At 46.5% G+C, this 21,279-nt stretch overlaps 1 protein-coding gene across 10 annotated transcripts; it reads left to right on the top strand.

The window, feature by feature from the left end:
• Nucleotides 1-553: 553 nt before the first annotated feature.
• On the top strand, nt 554-20,968 carry nup98 (nucleoporin 98 and 96 precursor). Of its 10 annotated transcripts, none has more exons than XM_034607232.1 (35): nt 616-761; nt 2,941-3,055; nt 3,468-3,563; nt 3,832-4,017; nt 4,554-4,693; nt 5,051-5,158; nt 5,719-5,899; nt 6,057-6,223; nt 6,409-6,546; nt 7,025-7,160; nt 7,274-7,366; nt 7,835-7,978; nt 8,083-8,216; nt 8,310-8,497; nt 8,631-8,747; nt 11,318-11,501; nt 11,738-11,837; nt 12,571-12,684; nt 12,856-12,994; nt 13,092-13,269; nt 13,393-13,554; nt 15,310-15,543; nt 15,619-15,751; nt 15,846-16,072; nt 16,396-16,580; nt 16,667-16,926; nt 17,069-17,344; nt 17,444-17,601; nt 17,769-17,909; nt 18,024-18,166; nt 18,292-18,513; nt 18,775-19,016; nt 19,097-19,251; nt 19,497-19,608; nt 20,404-20,968. In XM_034607232.1, exons 2-35 carry the CDS (start codon nt 2,977-2,979, stop codon nt 20,601-20,603), a joined length of 5,472 nt encoding a protein of 1,823 aa, XP_034463123.1. In that variant the 5' UTR covers nt 616-761; nt 2,941-2,976; the 3' UTR covers nt 20,604-20,968. The 10 variants fall into 10 exon arrangements, with proteins under 10 accessions (XP_034463130.1, XP_034463128.1, XP_034463123.1 ...); XM_034607230.1 differs by having other exon boundaries at nt 19,097-19,260; nt 20,404-20,845; XM_034607235.1 differs by having other exon boundaries at nt 621-899; nt 6,060-6,223; nt 7,028-7,160; nt 20,404-20,963.
• The last annotated feature ends 311 nt before the right edge of the window (nt 20,969-21,279 follow it).

Here is a 21,279-nt window from a genome sequence, read left to right as displayed (position 1 = left end):
CATTTAAATTCACTAGCTCAGGATTTTTATTCAGATCGGCACCAAATTACACAAACATCATATATATTGCACTTATAATTACAATATCATCGCCATAAATATGCCAGATTTTCATCAAGATCCATGAATTATTCTCAGAGAAATCTGTGAAAATGTTGAACTCCTTTCTCACTTTGTTAACGAAAGTGAAACACAAGCCTTGATCTGGACTCAAAGTTTACCAAGTACTACCTTGGTTTTTTATGTAATCCTGTTTTTAAACATTTATGTATCATCATCTCTGTAATAAAATACATGGAACAATAAGTATTTCAATGTTTATTGTTCTGGAGTAAATTAATGAGCCTTTGACATTTTGAGAATTAGTTGTCAGAGAAGTGAGAAGCAAGAAGGAGACTCCTTGTACAGTTGGTACTTGTTATTTTTTATGTATAAACAGTCTTTTACTTTAGTATTTTTAACCTTGTTCGTGTTTTGTACTTTTTGATTTTGTTCCAAAACGAAGGAAAATGTGAATAAAGTTTATAAAATAAAGGTGTGATCAGGATTGTCAGACGCTGTGAAATCCAGTAGGTGGCAGTAGTGAGTCTCAGTGGACACCAGCTGCCGGAAAACGTAGAAGAAGAAGCAGTGTGACGTCAGACAGTGCGCAGACGGTTTTCCCTCGTTGACTCGAAGCTTCAGATGTTTCCGATGTTTCGTTAAAACGCGTCAGTGTTTGAAGTTTCAGCGCAGACACAGCGTCAGTTTCACCGTTGGAGGTAAAAGTGCGAGAAAGCAGCTGTTGTTCGTCACGTGTCCGCGGCTCGTTCACCGAGCTGTGCTACGCAGCTAGCGGCGGAGCTAGCAGGCTAACGTTAGCCTGACAGCGGGTAACTTTGAACAGTGTCAGCGCGGCGGTGAGTGTCCGATAATAGGCTCAGTGTGTGTGCGTGTATATACATGTTCACTGTGTGTGTGTGTGAGGCAGGAGTTGTGTGACTGATGACTCGGGTGTGAGTTGTGTTCGCGGAGCTAACGTGTTGTTAGCAGGAGCGGAAATGATCTTGCTGCCGGGGTTCCACTTGAACTGGTGATGTCTTTACTCCAGATGTTGATGGTCGGTTCAGACTCGGTCGCTGATTCGTCCTTTTCACAAAGCGCGTGCGTGTGTGAAGTGCGGTGATCTCCTGAAGGTGTCGTCGAAATAAACATCAAACAAAACCCATCACGTGTTAATGTGATGTGTCCGCGTCACGTTGACACAACAATATCAAATATTAGATATCGTATAAAAAAACGTGAACCGGAAAGGACGCGATGAAGTGAGTTAGCTTCTGGCCTGATGACGTCACCGAGCCGCTTTGATGTTCGCTGCTTCACCTGAACGAAGCGACTGTAACACACCGGATGTGCAGACAGTCACATGATCCCTGTTGATAGTCCGAACCCACAGGAAACGCTGCAGACTCGATAACAGGCTTCACAGGCTGATGCTCATGGTTCACAGGAGACACACGAGTTCTGAGAAGAGGCCAGCTCCAAACACGTGTCACACCAAAACATCCCTGACACCAACCAGGTGGAAGCTCGTGCTTGTTTTTGTGAGTGAAGTTGGTGCACGTGCCTTTAGTTGATTAATCTTCACTCCTGTCGCTGCTGGTTAAAGTCAGCAGACGTGACTTTAAGAGATGTACTCCATGTTCTCCATGATGAGCTTCAGGCTTCTGATGACATGAAAACAACAAACGCTCATCGGAAAACGCTATAGTTTGTTTTTTTGTAGTTTCTGTAATGCAAGTGTTTGTCTGTGTGTAATCAACAGATGATCTGTCTGAAGTGTGTTGTCAACACAACACTGTGACGAGGCAAATCTGAAGCTAATTCACTTCATCACGTCGTTTCCAATCCTTTTCAAGGGTTTTTATACGATATCTATTATTTGATATTGTGTCAAAGTGACGCTGACACATCACATTAACTCGTGATGGGTTTTGTTTGATGTTTATTTCAACGACACCTTCAGTAGATCACCGCACTTCACACACGGTTTGTGAAAAGGACGAATCAGTGACCGACAAACAACATCTGGAATAAAGACAACGTATCACCAGTTAAAGTGGAGCACCGGTTTGTCTCTATATTGTGTCTCAGCCGGTTCCGACTCACCGGTGGTTACGGTGTGTTTGGATCGACGGGTCTCTGATGACACAGCTCGCTACCCGTGGTCAACCACCTGGGTCAGCTACCCGTGGTCAGCTACCCGTGGTCAACCACCTGGGTCAGCTACACGTGGTCAACCACCTGGGTCAGCTACCCGTGGTCAGCTACACGTGGTCAACCACCTGGGTCAGCTACCCGTGGTCAACCACCCGTGGTCAGCTACACGTGGAGTCCGGTAACGACACAGATCCGAGGAGCTGAAAGTTCTCCTCGGATCTGAGCCGTGTTCAAACTTCACGTGTCTGATTTTCTCTTGATTCGGTGACACTGCTCCCGCTGCTCAGACAAGTTACTAACACGCTTACTTTAGTTCAGGTCTGAGGTATTTGTACTTTACTGAAGTATTTCCATGTTACTTCTACTTCAATGCAAACAAATTCCTTAAAGACTCGTTTATTTAAAAGTGAAGGGTGCATTGAGATTATTTAGTTTATGAGATTAAAGGAGTTTTGGTTTTCGATGCAACTATCAGACATTTGTTCTCACAGACAGAACCTGCAGAACATGTGAGGAACATGTGAGGAACATGTGCAGACTCAATTTTCCAGAATGAATGTCTGAAAACAAACAAGATTCAGACTCTTTCTTTTCAACGACACACATTATGGTTGACAGTAAAGTGACAGTTGAGGTTAATGGAAACTGGTCCTGTCACATTTTCCCAGAGTGATGTTAATGCTCAGTATAAACGGCTCATGCAGAAGTTTTTAAGTTTTTAAAGTTCATGTTTGTCTCCAGGCAGAAGACTTCGTGCCGTCCTGTTAACCGGTCAAGATGTTCAACAAGTCATTCGGGACTCCGTTCGGTGGAGGAACAGGGGGATTCGGCAACGCGTCCACCTTCGGACAACAAAGTAAGTTTCTTTATTTCTATTAACTTGATTTAATTCCAACCCACAGCAGCCTTAGGTGGAGCGCTTTCTCACAGACCATCTAAATGATGGTTTCCACATGAAGCTGTTAAGCATAGGTAGTAAAAACACCAAATCGACCAAACCAAAAACACACGTTGCTTATAAAATCAGATAATTGTCTGAATAACTGTAATTATAAAATATGTGGGATTAACGGAGGTGGGTGTTTTATTTCAATCAGTGAAGTCTCATTCACAAACAGAAAAACCCCAACAGCCAAGTTATGGTGATGTGAATTTACTCTCAGCTCTAACTGTGGGAACAGTGGGAGAAAGCTTCTGTTTTTATTTCCGGTGATTTAAAGCGTCACTCAGTGTCGTGTCAAACCGTCGCGTGAACTGTTTATCTGCAGACACAGGCTTTGGGGCGGCAGGAGGATTTGGGGCTTCTACGTTCGGGACGACCACCAACACTGGAGGACTGTTTGGTTCCACACAGAATAAACCTGGTTTGTCAGCTCTTGTCTCATTTTCTCCACGTTTTAGTTACATTTCTTTATTTAAAGTGCTTTGTGTTGCCTCCTTCAAACATATCTGAAGATTCCCAGTTTGGTCTGAACTGAGTTAAACTCAACTGAGTCCAGTTGCGGATTTACACTTGTACAACTCCTGAAGACTAGTTGTTGAAATGTTCTGCACAAATAAAGTTTTGAAGTGTAGAACTTCTTTTAAAGACGTGTAAATAAACTTTAATCTGCTCCCGTCTCTTTCCCCCAGGCGGTCTGTTTGGATCGAGTACGTTCAGTCAACCGGCGGCTTCCTCCACTAGCACCGGCTTCGGCTTCGGTGCAGCGAGCGGCACCTCTACCAGCTTGTTTGGCAACACGGGAACAGGCACCACCAGCGGACTCTTCTCCCAGCAGAATAATGCCTTCAGTGCCAACAAACCCACATCTTTTGGAAGTGAGTCACAGCTGCGGTGAACAATTCACACCTTTTTTAAGGGGTGATTTTAGTTATTCAGATGAAATCGTCATGACAACCTGCTCCTGGTTTTGTCCAGGAGAAAAAAAAACATCATTTTGGTTCAACACTGAAACAGATGAAATTCAGAAACCAAAAAGAAAAAAAGCAACAGAGATTCTGGTTTAAAAGTGTGACCTTTTTAAACAGTTCCATTCATCCATTTTCTTCTGTTCATTTATACCCAGGGTGCATTTCATGATTAATTATTAGGCACTGACACTAATGTGATGTTTATGGTATGGATCTGAAATGTCATAAGTTTTTACCAGAATAAAACAAGACAAGTTTCTCTGTTCAGTCTGAACTGAAGAAGACGAGAGGTAGAACGTCTTCAGGAGCCTCAAGCGAGTCCAGTTTCCGTTAAATGCAGCTTCTTCCTGCCTGAAATGTTGCAGATAAAAGATTCTGCTGATAAATCAAGACATCAGTTTGACATTTGGATAAATTAATCTGGCTCCTCTTCTGTCGTCCAGGCTTTGGGACGAGCACCAGCAGCGGCGGGCTCTTCGGAGCCACCAACACTGCCTCCAACCCCTTCGGGGGAACGAACTCTCTGTTCGGAGGCGCTGGGTTCTCCGCAGCACAGCAGCCGGGAACAACCGTGAAATTCAACGTGAGTAAATCTGATGCGACAAGAAGGAACCTGTTCTGCTCCTGTGACTCTGGTTTATACCACAAACTTAATCCTTTGTGTTCACATTGGAAAAACAAGGCAAGACTTTATGAGAAGGTCCAGAATGAATGAGGGTCCAAATAAATGTATAGATGATGGCGAAACATTCCCAGCATCTGAAAAAATGAAATACTATGAATGAACAAAAGTATTTAACTTAACCTAACCTCTAACCCTTCAAACGGAATCTGCAGTTACAGATGTTAATTTCCTCACAATGAAAAACAAGTTTAACGGTTTACAATCTGTATGTTTCTTGTTTTAAAAGAGTTAACAGAGATCTTTGTTCCCATTCAGCCTCCAACAGGAAGTGACACGATGGTGAAAGCTGGTGTGACCACGAGCATCAACACCAAACACCAGTGCATCACGGCCATGAAGGAGTACGAGAACAAGTCCCTGGAGGTGAGTCTGACGGTCGACACACAGACGAGCACATCAGCTGCTTATTTTAATGAGTCGCATGGTTAGACAGATTGATTTGACGGAACTCTCCTGTTAATGTCCATGCAGGATTCAGAGAATACGATCAATTAGATGATCTGCGTGAATTGGTTCAAGCGATTTGTTTGAGTGACTTTTTTGTGCCGATATCGATATTAGGGGCAAATAAGTATCATAATACCTATATCTATAGATATCTATAGATATATATATATATGCATTTAAAATGTGTTTGTGATTCCTAAGATGATAAAAACACAAAAAGTGTAATTGAAGTTTAACTTTTTACCCATAAACTTTATTACAAATAAAAAGAAAATACAAATGCAACCAAATATAGAACTTGAATGCAGAAAATAAAAATCTTTAACATAAGACAACATAAATTCACTTCTTTCCAGGCATTGTTTATTCTGTAAAACAGAAGTTTTCATATCAGCAAACATCAACACAGATATTGATAAATGTCTGTGAACCCGTCTCTGTTGATCTGATTTGTTGTCTCTCCTGTTTCTCTGCAGGAGTTGAGATTCGAGGATTACCAGGCGGGCAGGAAAGGACAGACCAATCAGATGGCTGCAGCGACGGGCAGCTTGTTCAGTGCGACCGCGGCCGCGCCCAGTGCCACCACTGGCCTGTTTGGCTCCACGGCCCCCAACACCAGCTTCTCCTTCGGACAGAATAAAGGCACCTTCGGAGCAGGTGAGTGATGACAACAGAAGCTGCGTCTTACCACAGTGATCAGAACTCTTCTTCTCTGCTTCTATTTTATTTGTAGAAATCATTTAAAGTCTAACCATAGAAGATTAGTGTTAATTAGAGCAAGTGAAATGACGCTCTGTGTCTGTCGTCTCTTTAGCAGCGCCCGGCGGGTTCGGTGCGACCACAGGCGGCCTTTTCACACAGCCGGCACAGCAACCAGCCGCCAGCCTCTTCAAGCCGTTCGGTCAGACGACCACCGCGCCGAACACCGGCTTCTCCTTCGGTAACACCAACACCATGGGACAGGCCAACACCAGCACCATGGTGAGTCATTCAGTTTCTCTACGCAGCTTCTCTCACCAACACTTAAACGTCCTGTGTGGCAAAGATTAAAAACAAGCAAATATGCTTTAATAATGATATTTCAAGCATCAGCTGTTGCTTCACCCTCAAACTGTTCTGTCTGAGTGAGGATTTCTGGTGTCTGATGTCTCTCTGCCGCGCTGCAGGGTTTGTTTGGGAACACGGCAGCGCCTCAGGCGGGTGGGTTGTTCGGCACCGCTCAGACCAGCACCGCCGCAGGCTTCGGGACCGGCACTGGGCTGTTTGGACAAACCAACACCGGGTTTGGAAACGTTGGCACACAGGTACAGAGTAAACCAGGGATTATTGTCAGAACAGAAACAGACAATAACACATCTTTCTTTGTCTGGGTCATAATCAACAGTTTCTGTTGAACTGACGGTTGATGTCAATAACGAAGTTAAAACATCTATGATAAAACAATAAAAACAAAAAAACTTCAATATAAACAGCAGGTTAAGACAACAGGATGAACAACTGTTAAAAAAACACAAATCAGTATATTAATTAAATAAAAAAGAATTAAAACAACAAGGGGATGATAAAAAGATGTCTTAAAGTTTCTTTAAGAAAAGCTGTTGAACCTATTAAACTGCATCCGTGTCAAATGAATTCAACCATAATAGATTATATATCGTGACGTCTGCAATGGCCACTTTAGCGAGTCACTTCCTGTGACTTGTCAGGTCCCTGATAGTCTCAGGATGTGGAACACAAAGAGAAAGATGTTTGTTTTCACTCTTCCTGTCTTGTCTCCAACAGCAGAGTTTATTCGGTAATAAAACGGCCGGGTTCGGCACCACCACCACTAGCGCTCCCTCCTTCGGCACCGGCACTGGACTCTTTGGCAACAAGCCGGCCCTCACGCTGGGAACCGGAACCAACACCTCTACCTTTGGTGAGTGAAGTCTTTTGTTGACAACACAGCAAGGTAAAACACATTCGACGTACATCTGAAGGTAACCATGGCAACAGCTCCAATCAACTCTGATCACTTGTTTGTTGGTGGAGGTTTTGGAACGAATCCTGCTGCAGGGAGTCTGTTTGGAAACAAACCGGCCACTGGTGGACTGGGCACTGGACTGGGAACCAGCTTTGGAGCAGGTAAGACACGAACCATGAAGTCAACAGGAAACGAAGAAGAAAGATCTTACTCATAGAATGTGTAATAAAATAATATCAACTGTCTGAAAACAGACTAACTGCCTGTGAGAGATTATTGTTTGCAAAATAATCTTTAAATCGTTCTAAAATAAAAACCATAGTATTTAAGAACATTCAAGTCGAGAAGTCTTCTACCTCATGTTGTAAGTTGGTGATATGAGTTGATAACGTACGGTGGCAGGAGAGGAGCAGAGACAAATGATTTATATTTAGAATAACTTACTGAGAGTTAAGTGATATTTACTTTGTTTCTATATTTAGAAATCTTTGTTTATTAATGAAAAACATTTCAGATATCTTTTATTTCTTTATAACACAATCTAACTACTTTTATCATTTATTTTGAAACAAAGTGCAGGTTTCAGACTGTTCTCACAAACATATTATAACACATCTGTGTGTGTTCAGCAGTGGGACCAGGACAGACGTCTCTGTTCGGAAACAACCAGAACAAACTGGGAACCACGCTGGGAACCATGGGAACATTCGGAACGACAGCATTCAACAGTGGAACCAGCACGATGGGATTCGGAGCTCCACAGCAACCAGTCGGTGAGACAGACTAACGACATTCTGACATTTACTTTGGTGTTTATAGTGAGTTCTTTGGTCGTTGGTGATGGTAGTGTATGATTGTCGTTTTTTCTTTTCTGCAGCGCTCACTGATCCCAGCGCAGCGGCGGCTCAGCAGGCCATGCTGCAGCAGCAGCTCAGCGTTCTGGCGTATTCACCGTACGGAGACTCGCCGCTGTTCAGAAACCCGCTGTCCGACCCCAAGAAGAAAGAGGAGGTGAGTTTGTTCTAAAGTTGCAGAAGCTGCTGCTCTTTTGTCGCTCTGCGGATTTTTTAAAATTCACATCATCTCCTCTTTTTCTTTTCACAGCGTCTGAAACCAACCAATCCCACGGCCCAGAAGGCTCTGACCACACCCACCCACTACAAGCTGACCCCTCGACCTGCGACCAGGGTTCGCCCCAAATCGCTGACATCATCCGGCTCCTCCAAGTCGCAGCTCTTCGACGGCCTTGATGATGACGAGCCCTCGCTCACCAACGGAGCCTTCGTGCCCAGGTACCCAGCAGCCTGTTCTGTTGCCATGGTAACACATGTGAAAATGTTGTCATTACGGGTGAGAAGCACAGGGAAGCTGCAGGTGTTTAGATCAGCGTGGAGCCTCAGTAATAAACCTGTGTGTCGTCCACAGAAAGAGTATAAAGAAACTTGTGTTGAAGAACCTGAACAGCAGTCAGTACAGCAGCCAGCCGGAGACGGAGACAGACGACCTCGCTTCACCCCCCGAGTATCCACAGAACGGACACAGGTGTCAACACACACACACACACACACACACACACACACACACACACACACACACACACACACAGTATTCAATACCAAATCAATTTTATTTCTATAGCGCCAAATTATAATATACATTGTCTCAAGGGTCTTTACATTGAAGGTCAAGACCTTAAATGTTTTATAGAGAAACTAACAGTTCCCACAATGAGCAGCAGTTTGGAGGAAAACTCCCTCATTAACTGGAAGAGACCTCTAGAACCAGACTCAATGTGGGGGGGGGGAAATGAGGAGGAGAGAGAGAGAGACCAGCAACACTTGTACAGCATCAAGTGTTGCTGGGATACCTGCAAAGGATGATGGGAGTTCTCCCTCAGTGCATGATGGGAGTTCTCCCTCAGTGCATGATGGGAGTTCTCCCTCAGTGCATGATGGGAGTTCTCCCTCAGTGCATGATGGGAGTTCTCTCTCAGTGCATGATGGGAGTTCTCCCTCAGTGCATGATGGGAGTTCTCCCTCAGTGCATGATGGGAGTTCTCTCTCAGTGCATGATGGGAGTTCTCTCTCAGTGCATGATGGGAGTTCTCTCTCAGTGCATGATGGGAGTTCTCTCTCAGTGCATGATGGGAGTTCTCCCTCAGTGCATGATGGGAGTTCTCCCTCATGATGGGAGTTCTCTCTCATGATGGGAGTTCTCTCTCAGTGCATGATGGGAGTTCTCTCTCAGTGGATGATGGGAGTTCTCCCTCAGTGCATGATGGGAGTTCTCTCTCAGTGGATGATGGGAGTTCTCCCTCAGTGCATGATGGGAGTTCTCCCTCAGTGCATGATGGGAGTTCTCTCTCAGTGCATGATGGGAGTTCTCCCTCAGTGCATGATGGGAGTTCTCCCTCAGTGCATGATGGGAGTTCTCCCTCAGTGCATGATGGGAGTTCTCCCTCAGTGCATGATGGGAGTTCTCCCTCAGTGGATGATGGGAGTTCTCCCTCAGTGCATGATGGGAGTTCTCCCTCAGTGCATGATGGGAGTTCTCTCTCAGTGGATGATGGGAGTTCTCCCTCAGTGGATGATGGGAGTTCTCCCTCAGTGCATGATGGGCAGTCTAGACCTATAGCAGCATAACTAAGGGATGATTCAGGACTTCCTAATATGGTGTTATGAGCTCTTTGATATATGAAGGGTTTGAAGGACTTTATATGTGAGGAGCAGGATCTTGATGTTCAGAGTTTTACAAGGAGCCAATGCAGAGAAGCTGAGAGCAGTAATATGATCTCTCCTAGTTCCTGTCAGCACTCGTGCTGCAGCATCTTGGACCAACTGGAGGCTTTTCACAGACTTACTGGGACGTCCTGATAATAAAGAGTCACACTGATCCAGTCTAGAGGGAACAAATGGACGAGTTTCTCAGCTTCCTTCTGAGACAGAATGTTCCTAATGTTCATAATACTGTGCAGGTGGAAGAAAGCTGTCCTAGAGACTTGTTTTATATGTGGGTCACATGTCCTGGTCCTAACTCAGGTTCCTCACAGTGGAGCTGGGGGCCAAGCTAACACCAAGGGGACTATCTGGTCACTGTGTTTCTCTCAGATGTTTAGGGACCATTACAATGAGCTCAGTCTGAATTTAGAAGTAAGAAGTTGTGGGTCGTCCAGACCTTGATGTTCTTGAGACGTTCCTGAAGTTGGACTAAGTGATTAGATTCATCAGGCTTCATATATGTACAGCTGGGTGTCGTCTGCGTAACAGTGGAAGTGTACGAGGTGCTTTCTGATGATGTTGCCTAAAGGGAGCAGATATAAGCTGAAGAGTATCGGTCCAAGGACAGAACCCTGTGGAACTCCATGACTAACTTGTGTGTGCATGGAGGAGTCATTGTTAACATGAACAAACTGAAATCTGTGATAAATATGATTTAAACCAGTCTGATGTTCCTTTGATCCCGACATGTTGCTCCAGTCTCTGTAACAGGATCTTATGATCTGTGGGGTCAGATGCTGCACTAAGATCAACAGGACCAGTAAGAGACAAGTCCATTAGCTGAGGCCATGAAAAGGTCGTTAGTAACTGTTAACAGCTGTTTCTGTGATGACTCTAAATCCTGACTGAAGGTTTTCCAACAGATCATTTCTGTCTCAGTCATCACACAGCTGGTTAGCAACAGCTTCTTCTAGGGTTTTGGAAATGAAGCTTTGATTTGGGTCTAATCAGCTACAACATCTGGATCAACAGTGGGATTTTGAAGCAGAGGTTCAATTACAGTTACCTTAAAAGCTTGTGGTACGCAGCCGGTTAACAAAGACATAAATCTGATTCAATATGAAACTGTCAATTAGGGTGAAAACTTCCTTTTAAAAAGTCCAGTTGGGACAGAGTCTAAAAGACAAGTTGTTGGTTCAGAGGATGAAACGAGTGATTGGTCCAGATATAAATCTGTTGCTACGGGTGGTATGAAATCTGTAAATTTAGATATGCCCAATGACAGCAGGAGGTTCAGATGGTTCCATCTCAAATTGCCCACAAGCTTGAGATTTTATTTTTATTAACTCTTAAGCTTTGTTTTGTATTTAATCTCCTGTCGTTTGCCATCTGCAGCCTCATGGAAGAGGAGGAGGAGGAGCTGGGGGGCACTAGCAGCCAGGCGGACGATGACCCAGAGGTCACCCAGTTCTACGTTAACCCCATCGCCAAGCCCATCCCACAGGGCCGCGCCCAGACCAGCCTGCAGGACACCATCAGTGACCTGAACATGCACAAAGCGGCGAGGAACGGCCTGGAGGTCAGTGGCATCACTGGTTCCTCAAATCTGATCAAGATAGAAACGTATCACCAGTGTCAATGGAAACTTACACATTATCATTTCTAACACAAACCAACTAACTTAGTTAATAAAGTACATTTTCTTTCAGTTTGAATTTAACGGTCACAGATGCAATATTTGTTCATTGTGTTGATAGTCAAATTTGTGTGTGTGTGTGTGTGTGTGTGTGTGTGCGTGTGTGTGCGTGTGCTCAGCTGAGCAGTGATGACCTGTTGGCATCTCTGGGGGAGGAGTCTCTGCAGGAGGAGCGAGAGGACGAGCAGCAGGAAATTCAACAGTCTCCTCATCCAGCAGGTTAGACGAACCACAGACTACCAGCAGGGGGCGACTCCACTGGCAGTTTCTATAGATGTCTATGAGAAAATTACTCTACTTCTTAGGGTTAGGGGAGCTATTTCATTAGTTTGATATATTGTGATTCGGTATGGAGGCCTGAAGGGTTCGAATCCCAGCCCATGCCGAAGTGTCCATGGGAAAGATGTTAAACCCTGAATGGCCCCTCATAGGTTTTGGAAGTGACTTTGGATAAAAGCATCAGCTAAATGACATGTAATGTGCTGCTTTTTCTAAATAAGCCGCTTCCTCCTATTAAGCAAATTAATTGCATTCATATTTTTAGACACTAGGGGGCACTAAGCAGGTAGCAGGTGTGTTAATGAGCGGAAGCCCCAGGAAGGGAAATGTTTTTTTTCAGCAGAGCATGAGAAGAAGAAATGTATCTTTGCTTTTGAACGGGAAAACAAATCAACCCAACCGTGAATTCAGCGTGGACCATTGTCCCGAGTACAAACCAACTGCTGCATCAGTGGCTTTTTGGTCACTTTATTTTGACTGAAACATCTTTTGGACAAATAGCCACGACAACGTCAGGAAATGTTTTCCTCAGGAGTTTGTCTCAGTCTCTAGTTTCAAGTGTTCAATACAGCTGATGATCATTGAGAGTCAAATGGACCATAAAGCACTGGATGTATTGGAGGGGGGGGATACTTTGACTTCTCTCAGACAGATTCTGTTTTCTGTCTTTCAGGCATCGTCCTCAACCGTGTCGGTTATTACACCATCCCCTCCATGAAGGATCTGGCTGACATGACGGACGAACACGGAGAGTGTTTGGTGGAAAACTTTACCATCGGCAGGAAAGGTAAAGTTAACACTCGATGAACTGAGCTCAGCTAATGTTAAAGATAAAATCTCGTCAGGTCATTGTTTGATTTAATTTGACATTAACTCGCTTCAGTCAAACTCAGCCACTTGTATCGCATGGTCTCTTATTGGCCTGGCGTCTCACCACTCAGCTGATTGGCCCTCACAGGTTATGGCTCCATCTTCTTCCCTGGTGAGGTGAATGTGAGTGGGCTGAACCTTGACGAGATCGTCCACTTCAGACGCAAGGAGGTCATCGTGTACCCGGATGACAAAAACAAGCCATTAGAGGGGGAGGGGCTTAACAGGTTAGTCTAAAATCCTTCTGCTGTGTGGGACGGTGTCTAATGGGGAAAGGGGTCATTTAGCTCATGTCCTAATCTCATGTCGTCACTTTGTGCGTAGACGAGCCGAGGTCACCCTGGATGGGGTTTGGCCAAATGACAAAACGACCTGTACTCAGATCAGGAGCCCCGAGCGTCTGTCCGACATGAACTACGAGGGTCGGCTGGAGAAAGCCTCGCGCAAACAGGGAGCACGTTTCCTGGAGTACAGAACTGAGACGGGGTCCTGGGTGTTCGAGGTCAGTGACTGTGTCTGAGAACATTTAACCAATTTAAAAGAATTTGGTTGTCATCCGAGCGAATACTCTCACATCATTCAGGTGATTCTCAGGTGTAACAGACTCCTCCCCCTCCTCTCTCAGGTGGCCCACTTCTCGAAGTACGGCCTCCAGGATTCTGACGAGGAGGACGACATCCCTCTGAAAACCGACCCCAAGAAGTTGAAGACCATGATGTCACTTCCTCCCTCCAAGCTGCAGCAGCAACTTCCGCCCTCCCAGCATCAGGTGGCGCCACAGGCTCAGGTAGAGCAGCCTGCGCCCATCCACACTGTTCATCCTTTGTCGTCGTCATCCGCAGTGATAAAAGGAACATTTCACTAAAACTGTTTTTATTCAGAATCGGAAGTTCTCTGGATGTTTTCTTTTGTTACCCCTTCCTCTCGTCGTACAGTCATGAAGCTAAAATATCTTGGACATGAACGCTGCCATTGGACATCGTGCAGTAGTGATTGGGAGTCGTGGTATCAAGGTCCCGTCATCAGACCCACTCAACCAATCTTCATTCAGTCTCAGCTGTCAATCACGATGCCTCAGCCTGTTTTTATATCATCAAATAACTGATTCAAACCAAACTGATCAGAAACACGTGAACAAACATCAGTGAGATAAGAACGAGCTGAAATGACAGAAACATCTTTGACAAACATTTATTTATCTACTTAGATATTTTTAGTTTGGTTCATGTCCCAACTGCTAACATGGAGGAGGGGATTATGACCTATGCTGCAGCCAGACACCAGGGGGCGATCCAGACGATTTGTCTTTATTTTTCGGGAGCTGTCATGTCGTCCATCTCGATTTGGTCTAAGGTTTAGTTCTTGTTCGTGCCGGATTCATTTGAGGTCACGAGCAACGATCGATCAGTTTCACATTTTATGCTATAAAATGCTTTATAAATAAATGTTATTATATTGAGTTGATGATCTTCAGTTTGAAAACACGACGTCATCTCACTGAGCAGGAAACAACAATTTTCTGTTATTTCAGGGCTCCTTGAAATCATAAACATTTTAGTGATTTGAGTAAAAAATCTTTATAGACATAAACAGACAAAATATTTTATACAAAATATAAATTAAGGTTATTTTTACTATCGTCTCTGTAACACAACATGCATTCAAGCCTCTTCTCTCAAAGCTTCACACCTCGGGGTGTAACCAATCTCCAAATCCACGCTGTGATTCATACCTCGTTTTTCTTTTTTGAGGCGGAGCTGTAGTGGGTGTGTGAGGAGAAGCGGGGGTGAAATTTGTGGGTTTTATTAAATCTTCGACATTTTGACCCGCAGATGTTTGAACTGTGATTTCAGTGTCTGTTTGAGAATCGTTACAGCCGCAGTAAAACCTGATGACTCTCATGATGAAAACCAAACGTGATCCGGAAAGTTGTTGTTTGATATGAGGAAATTCTGGTTTCCAGGTCAATTGTAAACAAAGAAGTGAACGTGTGGTGCAGATGTTCTCTGTAGATTTACAGATGTGACGTCCTCTAGCTGAGGAACAGATCGTCATGACAACACAAACACTGCAATAAGCAAAATGAACAAAAACACCCTGAGAATCTTTGATGTTTTTATTCTGATGTATTAAAATGAGCTCGTGGTTTGAAATGATTTTGTAAAGGTCAAACTTCTTCAGCAGGAAACTCAAACCTGCTTCAAGTCGTGTGACAAACTCTTTGTTTTTTTTATCTCTAAATAAAGTAAAGTAAAAAATAAATAAAGTGAATGAAAATGATTTTTTATCTTTGGTCTGTAAAGTTTGTTTGAAGAACAACAAACGATGATAAAAATCTGATGCAGAAGCTGTGTAGTCAAACTTCTTTAGACCTAAAAACTTCCAGTTCAGTTTTTAATTTAATTTCAGAGGAGAAACTCTCTCACTGTTTTGATTGTGTTCTTCAACAAGTGATTTATCCACTAACTCTCCGTCACACTCACAGGAGCCATGAGTCTGATCCATCATGATCAATAATCAATGTTTGCCTCTGTTTCTTCAGTCCACTGTCGTGGATCTTCCCAGTGGCGTGGCGGAGCTGGACAGCGACATGGCCGACATCACCCAGAGTTTCCCGACAGAGAGCCTGCTGGGAGGGGAGGAGGACAGCGACCTGCCCGGGGAGACAGACACGACATGCGGGAAGCTCGGAGGTTTGACCTCTGCTGAGCTTGATGGTATCTCTGCGTCCAGCCACATCGCATCAACGTTGGGCATCAACCCGCACACGCTCCAGGTAGAGACTACAGTCCACAGACAGGAAGTACATCACGTCACCAGAATAAACAGCTTTGTCTCGTTCTTTCTGCAGATCATGAAGGCGTCCCTGTTTGCTGAGGACGAGGAGGAGAGTGACTTGTTCCAGGGCCGAGGAGCGATGAAAGTTTCCACTGACGTCTCGTCCCCTCGCATCGTTCTGCCCGGAGCTCAGAGCCGATCCTCTGGTACAAAACTCTGTCCGGTGCCAATCAACTTGTTGATTTACTGCAAATTGTTATTTCATGAGGGTAAAACAATGTTAATCTCTCTCTCTCTCAGTGGGGGGTCTTCTTCAGGCTCGTTTTACCTCCGGCCTCCTCTCTCAGCTCTCGGACTCTCCTCAGCCTCCTCTGTCCCGGGCGGACACCCCCCGCTCATTACACTGGGCAGCACAGGGTCCCTCCTTCCTACTGCCCCCCCGAACTCCAGAGCCGTCGATCAGGACGGTTGGCGTGCGGCGCATGGGCGGCCCTGTCCCTCTCAAAGAGTCGGTCACTTTGGGGAAGGTTGGTGTGTTTTATGCGTGTGTTCGCACTACACGACTTCCTGTCAGATCATCGGGAGTCTTGCAGTTGTGAGTTCATACTAGATGACTGATGAGAGGGTCCCACTGCCTCCCTGCACCACCTTCACCCCGTCCTGCGCTCGGAACGCCTGTAGTTGTCGGCAATATGATATTTATTTAAAAGTGTTGTAGGGAAAGGAAATGTGTTGGTGAGCCTCTCGGAATTTATGCAGCCAGCCACCAGGGGGCGATCCACTGAAAAAATAATATAAGAAATAAAGAAAACTTTGTGTAGCACTAATGATGAGTGGGGTCGTTTCACAGGGAGGTTTGCTGATGGATGTCGGGCTGTTCAAGGGTCGGTCCTTTCGTGTTGGTTGGGGTCCTGGCTGGACGCTGGCGCACTGTGGAGACCGCCTCAGTTCGCTGGGCTCTAAACAGCTCGACCACAAAGACCTGAGCTCCAAGACCGACTTCAGCTTCCTGCCAAAACCTGCCAGGAACAAACCGTAAGACAGAAAACAAATACAATTTATGATGTTTATTACATTTTCTCCAAATGAAAATTGAGCGTGGTTCTGATCGTCTCCTGCAGACTCGTGGAAAGCCCCTACAAAGTGACGCTGGAGCAGCTGGTCGGTCTGGAGCCTCAGGTGACGAAGACCGGGGAGGGAGAGGAGGAAGAGAGCCAGACAGTGCTGCAGCGCCCCCTGGAGATCTGCCTGGAGCACAGCATCATCAGCATCACAGACTCCGTCCCCTGCCCTCTGGTGCGACCGCAGACTGGTGTGGCAGCGCTGCACGAATACGCCAAGTGGATCACAGAGCTGAACGACACGCAGGGTGACGCAGACCGTAAGAGAAATAACAGTAACTTTGTGTTTTGACAGAATTTCTAAATAAGAGTGGAGCTGTGTTTGATTTGTTTGATTAGAAAAGAACACGTTCTGATGATGTCACTTCTCCACATTTGACCCTTTGACCTCTCTCCCTCCAGCTCTCCTGGGCCACTGGGCCGAGGTCTGGACCCTGTGTGAGGCTCTTTGGGGCCGGCTGGGCCCCGCCCACCAAGAGCCAGACATCGAGACGCCAAGTGACTATGAGCAGCAGTTGGAGAGACGGCGGACCTTCTCTGCCTGGCTGTCCCGCGGCGCCACCAGCAGGGTGGAGGAGGAGGTGGCTCTGGCCGGGAAGGGTCGCCACACGGAGGCCATCTTCAGCTACCTGACGGGCAACCGCATCAGTGAGGCGTGTCGAGTCGCACAGAGGGAAGGTGAGGAGGAAACTAGACATTTAGCTCTGTTAACTCTTTTCTCTCGGGAGACTTTAAGATCAATTTCAACATGATGTCCGTTGTGCTCTTGGTCTTCAGGTGACCATCGGTTGTCGCTGCTGCTGTCTCAGGCCCTGGGCTCTCAGTACTGTCGTGACCTGCTGGCTCTTCAGCTCGCCGACTGGAACCGGATGCAGACTGACAGCTACCTACCAGAGGAGCGACTTCGCATCTTCACGCTCCTGGCAGGGAAACCTGTACGACACCTTTTGAGTTGTTGGAACAGAAACAGTAGCTTTACTGAACAAATGACATGTTTCAGATTAAAGAAACGCGCTAAGGACATGGAGACAGTTGGTGGTTGTTTGACTTTCACCGTGTCGTTCAGTCTGATGTTTGATGCTGTTTCCTGTTGTCCCTGCAGGTGTGGCAGTCGTCGGACTCCGTGGTGAACGTCTGCTCACAGTTGGACTGGAAACGCTGCGTGGCTGTCCACCTCTGGTTCATGTTGCCTCCGACTGCCTCCATGGCCGATGCCCTCGCTAAATATGAAGCTGCCTTCCAGGTCAGCTGCCGTGTTTCTTTTTACATTTTATTCGTAGTTACGTTAAACACTTAAAGAACCAGAGACTTTCTGCTCCTTCCTCCACTGATAATCATTTCTTCATTCCTCCTGCAGGGCTCATGTGAGGGGGGGAAGTACGCCTGTGCCCCCCTGCCGCCGTACCTGGAGGCGGAGAAGATGGACGTGGAAGAGGAGGAGGAGTCTAAACGACCTCTGTACGACCTCTGTTTCCACCTGCTCAAACTCTACAGTGACAGGTAAAAACGTCCTGATGCACAAACACTTTCTCATAAAAACCTGAGTGAGTTAATGAATCCGCAGGTTGGTGTGATATGTGTAAAATGTCCTTTAAATCCTGAGTTTCCTGTGTGTCCTCCTGCAGACACTACAGTCTGCAGCAGCTGCTGGATCCTCTCACCGTCACCTGGGAGCGTCTGGATTACCGTCTGAGCTGGCACCTGTGGGGCGTCCTGCAGTCGCTGCACTACAGCCACCTGAGCGCCTCACGCCAGGGACTCCTCCACGCCAGCTACGCCGCACAACTGGAGAGCGCCGGCCTCTGGCACATGGCCATCTTTATCCTACTGCACATCCCCGACCACGCGTACGTTCTCACCTCCTTAAATCCCGTCCACATAATGTCGGGTGTTTCAGTTTGTTCCTTTTTGATTCCTGTGACGAGCTGCTTCACTGATTCTGTCACGTGACTGAAGCATCATATTAAAGATCGTCAGAAGCTGATGTTCAGTTCTTGCAGGAGCTTCAGTGTTATGTTGTAGCAGCACAGAGTGAGACGTGTTTCTCTGAACCTCGTCGTCCCTGAAGACAAAAACTCAAATAACTGATATTTTCTCTGCATCTTCAGTCAGCGGGAACGAGCCGTCAGAGAGATGTTGACCCTCCACTGCCCCCTGCAGGAGACTGACGAGTCTGTCCGGAGGGAGCGCTTCCTGACGGAGAGACTGCTCATCCCAGAGCAGTGGATCCACGAGGCCAAGGCCACGCGAGCACACCGAGACGCAAACAGACACCAGGAGGCGCTGCATCTGTACCGGGCCGGATACTGGAACCAGTGTCACCGGCTGCTGATCCAACATCTGGCTTCAGGTCGGAGTTAAATAAAGACCTGAATGAGTTTATAAGCTATTTAATTATTTTTGTAAACATGCTCATGGTTTTTCCTGTAGATTGCATCATCAACGACAACCACGACTACCTGCTGGAGTTCCTGGAGGGGCTGGCGGTCCCTGAACACAGCACCAGCATCCAGGACTGGGACACTGCAGGGAGGGTTTACCTGGACTACATCAGGGTCATCAAGACTCTGCAGGACATCCAGCAGGTTGTGTGTGTGTGTGTGTGTGTGCGAAGTTACAAAAAAAAATTTGCTATGATGCTCTGAAAAAGTATAAAAGATGTAAATGAATGAATCAAATATCAAAGTAAAGGTCATAAATACAGAGGGACTTTTATTGTGAAGTGCTGACTAACACTGAAGCTCCATTAATGAGTAAAGTAACTTACTTTAATAAAGTAACTGAGTAAATGCACTAATGTTGATGTTTGTGTCTTCCTCCTCGCCGTCAGATGGAAAACGCTGGTTACGAGCTCGAGCGTCTCTACACCGACGTGACGTCTCTCTGCGGCAGAATCGAACTCCTGCCCTGCAGGACCGCCAGAGACCGGCTCGCCCAATCAGGTGAGAGCTTCAGAATTATTCAGTTCAAAGGGGGCGGAGTCCAGAAGAGTCAGCAGCTCTTCCCTCCAAATAAACATCTGTCCCTTGATTGGCTGAAGTTAGATGAACAGGACAACATGAAAGTTTTAAGTTTGAAATGATGTTGTTGACTCAGTGTGACATCACTTCCTGGTGATGACATCAGAGCAGAACCTCATGAGCTGATCAGTGGAACATCGTACAACAAAGCTGCTGCTCTGGCTGATCCTCCCTCCCTCCCTCCCTCCCTCCCTTCTCCCTCCTTCCTTCTCCCTCCTCCCTCCTTCCTCCCTCCCTCCCTCCTTCCTCCCTCCCTCCCTTCTCCCTCTTCCTTCCTCCCTTCACCCTCCCTCCCTCCCTCCCTCCCTTCTCCCTTCTCCCTCCCTCCCTCTTCCCTCCTCCCTTCTCCCTCCTTCCTTCTCCCTCCTCCCTCCTTCCTCCCTCCCTTCTCCCTCTTCCCTCCTCCCTTCACCCTCCTTCCTCCCTCCCTCCCTCTTCCCTCCTCCCTCCTCCCTTCACCCTCCTTCCTCCCTCCCTCCCTTCTCCCTCCTTCCTTCTCCCTCTGTCCCTCTTCCCTCCTCCCTTCACCCTCCTTGCTCCTCCCTCCCTCCCTCTTCCCTCCTCCCTCCTCCCTTCACCCTCCTTCCTCCCTCCTCCCTTCACCCTCCTTCCTCCCTTCTCCCTCCTCCCTCCCTCCTCCCTTCTCCCTCCTTCCTTCTCCCTCCTTGCTCCTCCTTGCTCCTCCCTCCCTCCTTGCTCCTCCCTCCCTCTGTGCAGAAATGGCGAAGCGTGTTTCCAACATCCTGCGTGCGGTGCTGAGTCTGCAGCAGGGCGACGCTGCGTCCGACTCCCTCAGCATCCCGCTGGCCCAGCTGGCGCCACACATCACCCGCCTCCCGATGCCGGAGGACTACACGCTGGAGGAGCTGCGAGGCCTCACGCAGTCGTACCTTCGACAGCTCATCATCAGCCAATGAGAGCACAGAACGAGAGCAGAGACTGTCATGTCAGAGTGAAGCGTTCCAGCCGACGTCTTGACGACGCAGAGAGAAACGTTTCATCAGTTTCTGGACGTCGTCTGTTTGAGCTGCTTCAATTTTTCTAGCAGGAAAAAAACTAAGCTCCGATGATTCGTCACGAAACGAGAAGTGTTTGAAACATCAACAGGAAATGAGTCCGAGCTTTTTCACATTTGAATCGGTGGAAACTGATTCAACAGTTTAGTTGAAGTCGTCTCGGTTCTTGAAGGTTTTGTCTGTAACCGTGGTAACAAACTGTCAGTGACGACGAAGTGAAACTCGATTGGTTCGTTTGCTCAGCTGATCTTTGTTTCCAGGAACATGTCGGATTAAATTTCAGTTTATTATTATTCCTGCTCGGGACGTTTGAGTAGCGTCTTCGTCACCGTGTGATGATGTAACTCTGAATCACTCGTTCGACCTCTGACCCAAACAAGCTCCGCCTCACAGATAATCTTTTCAAAGATGTGGTTTTATAAGTGACAGCAGCCGTTAGCTTAGCATCGAGGCAGCAGCGTCTGTTGACGTGTTGATATGTGAATAAAGATGGTGGACGAGTGGCGACGTCGAACAAACGACTCCACTTGGAGTGAAAAAACGTCTGACGTCTATTTTTGTAGATTTTTGCTTTTTC

The sequence above is a fragment of the Hippoglossus hippoglossus genome, chromosome 14 (assembly GCF_009819705.1).
Source record: "Hippoglossus hippoglossus isolate fHipHip1 chromosome 14, fHipHip1.pri, whole genome shotgun sequence".
Taxonomy (NCBI): Eukaryota; Metazoa; Chordata; class Actinopteri; order Pleuronectiformes; family Pleuronectidae; genus Hippoglossus; species Hippoglossus hippoglossus.
This window is presented reverse-complemented; position numbering and strand designations above follow the sequence as displayed.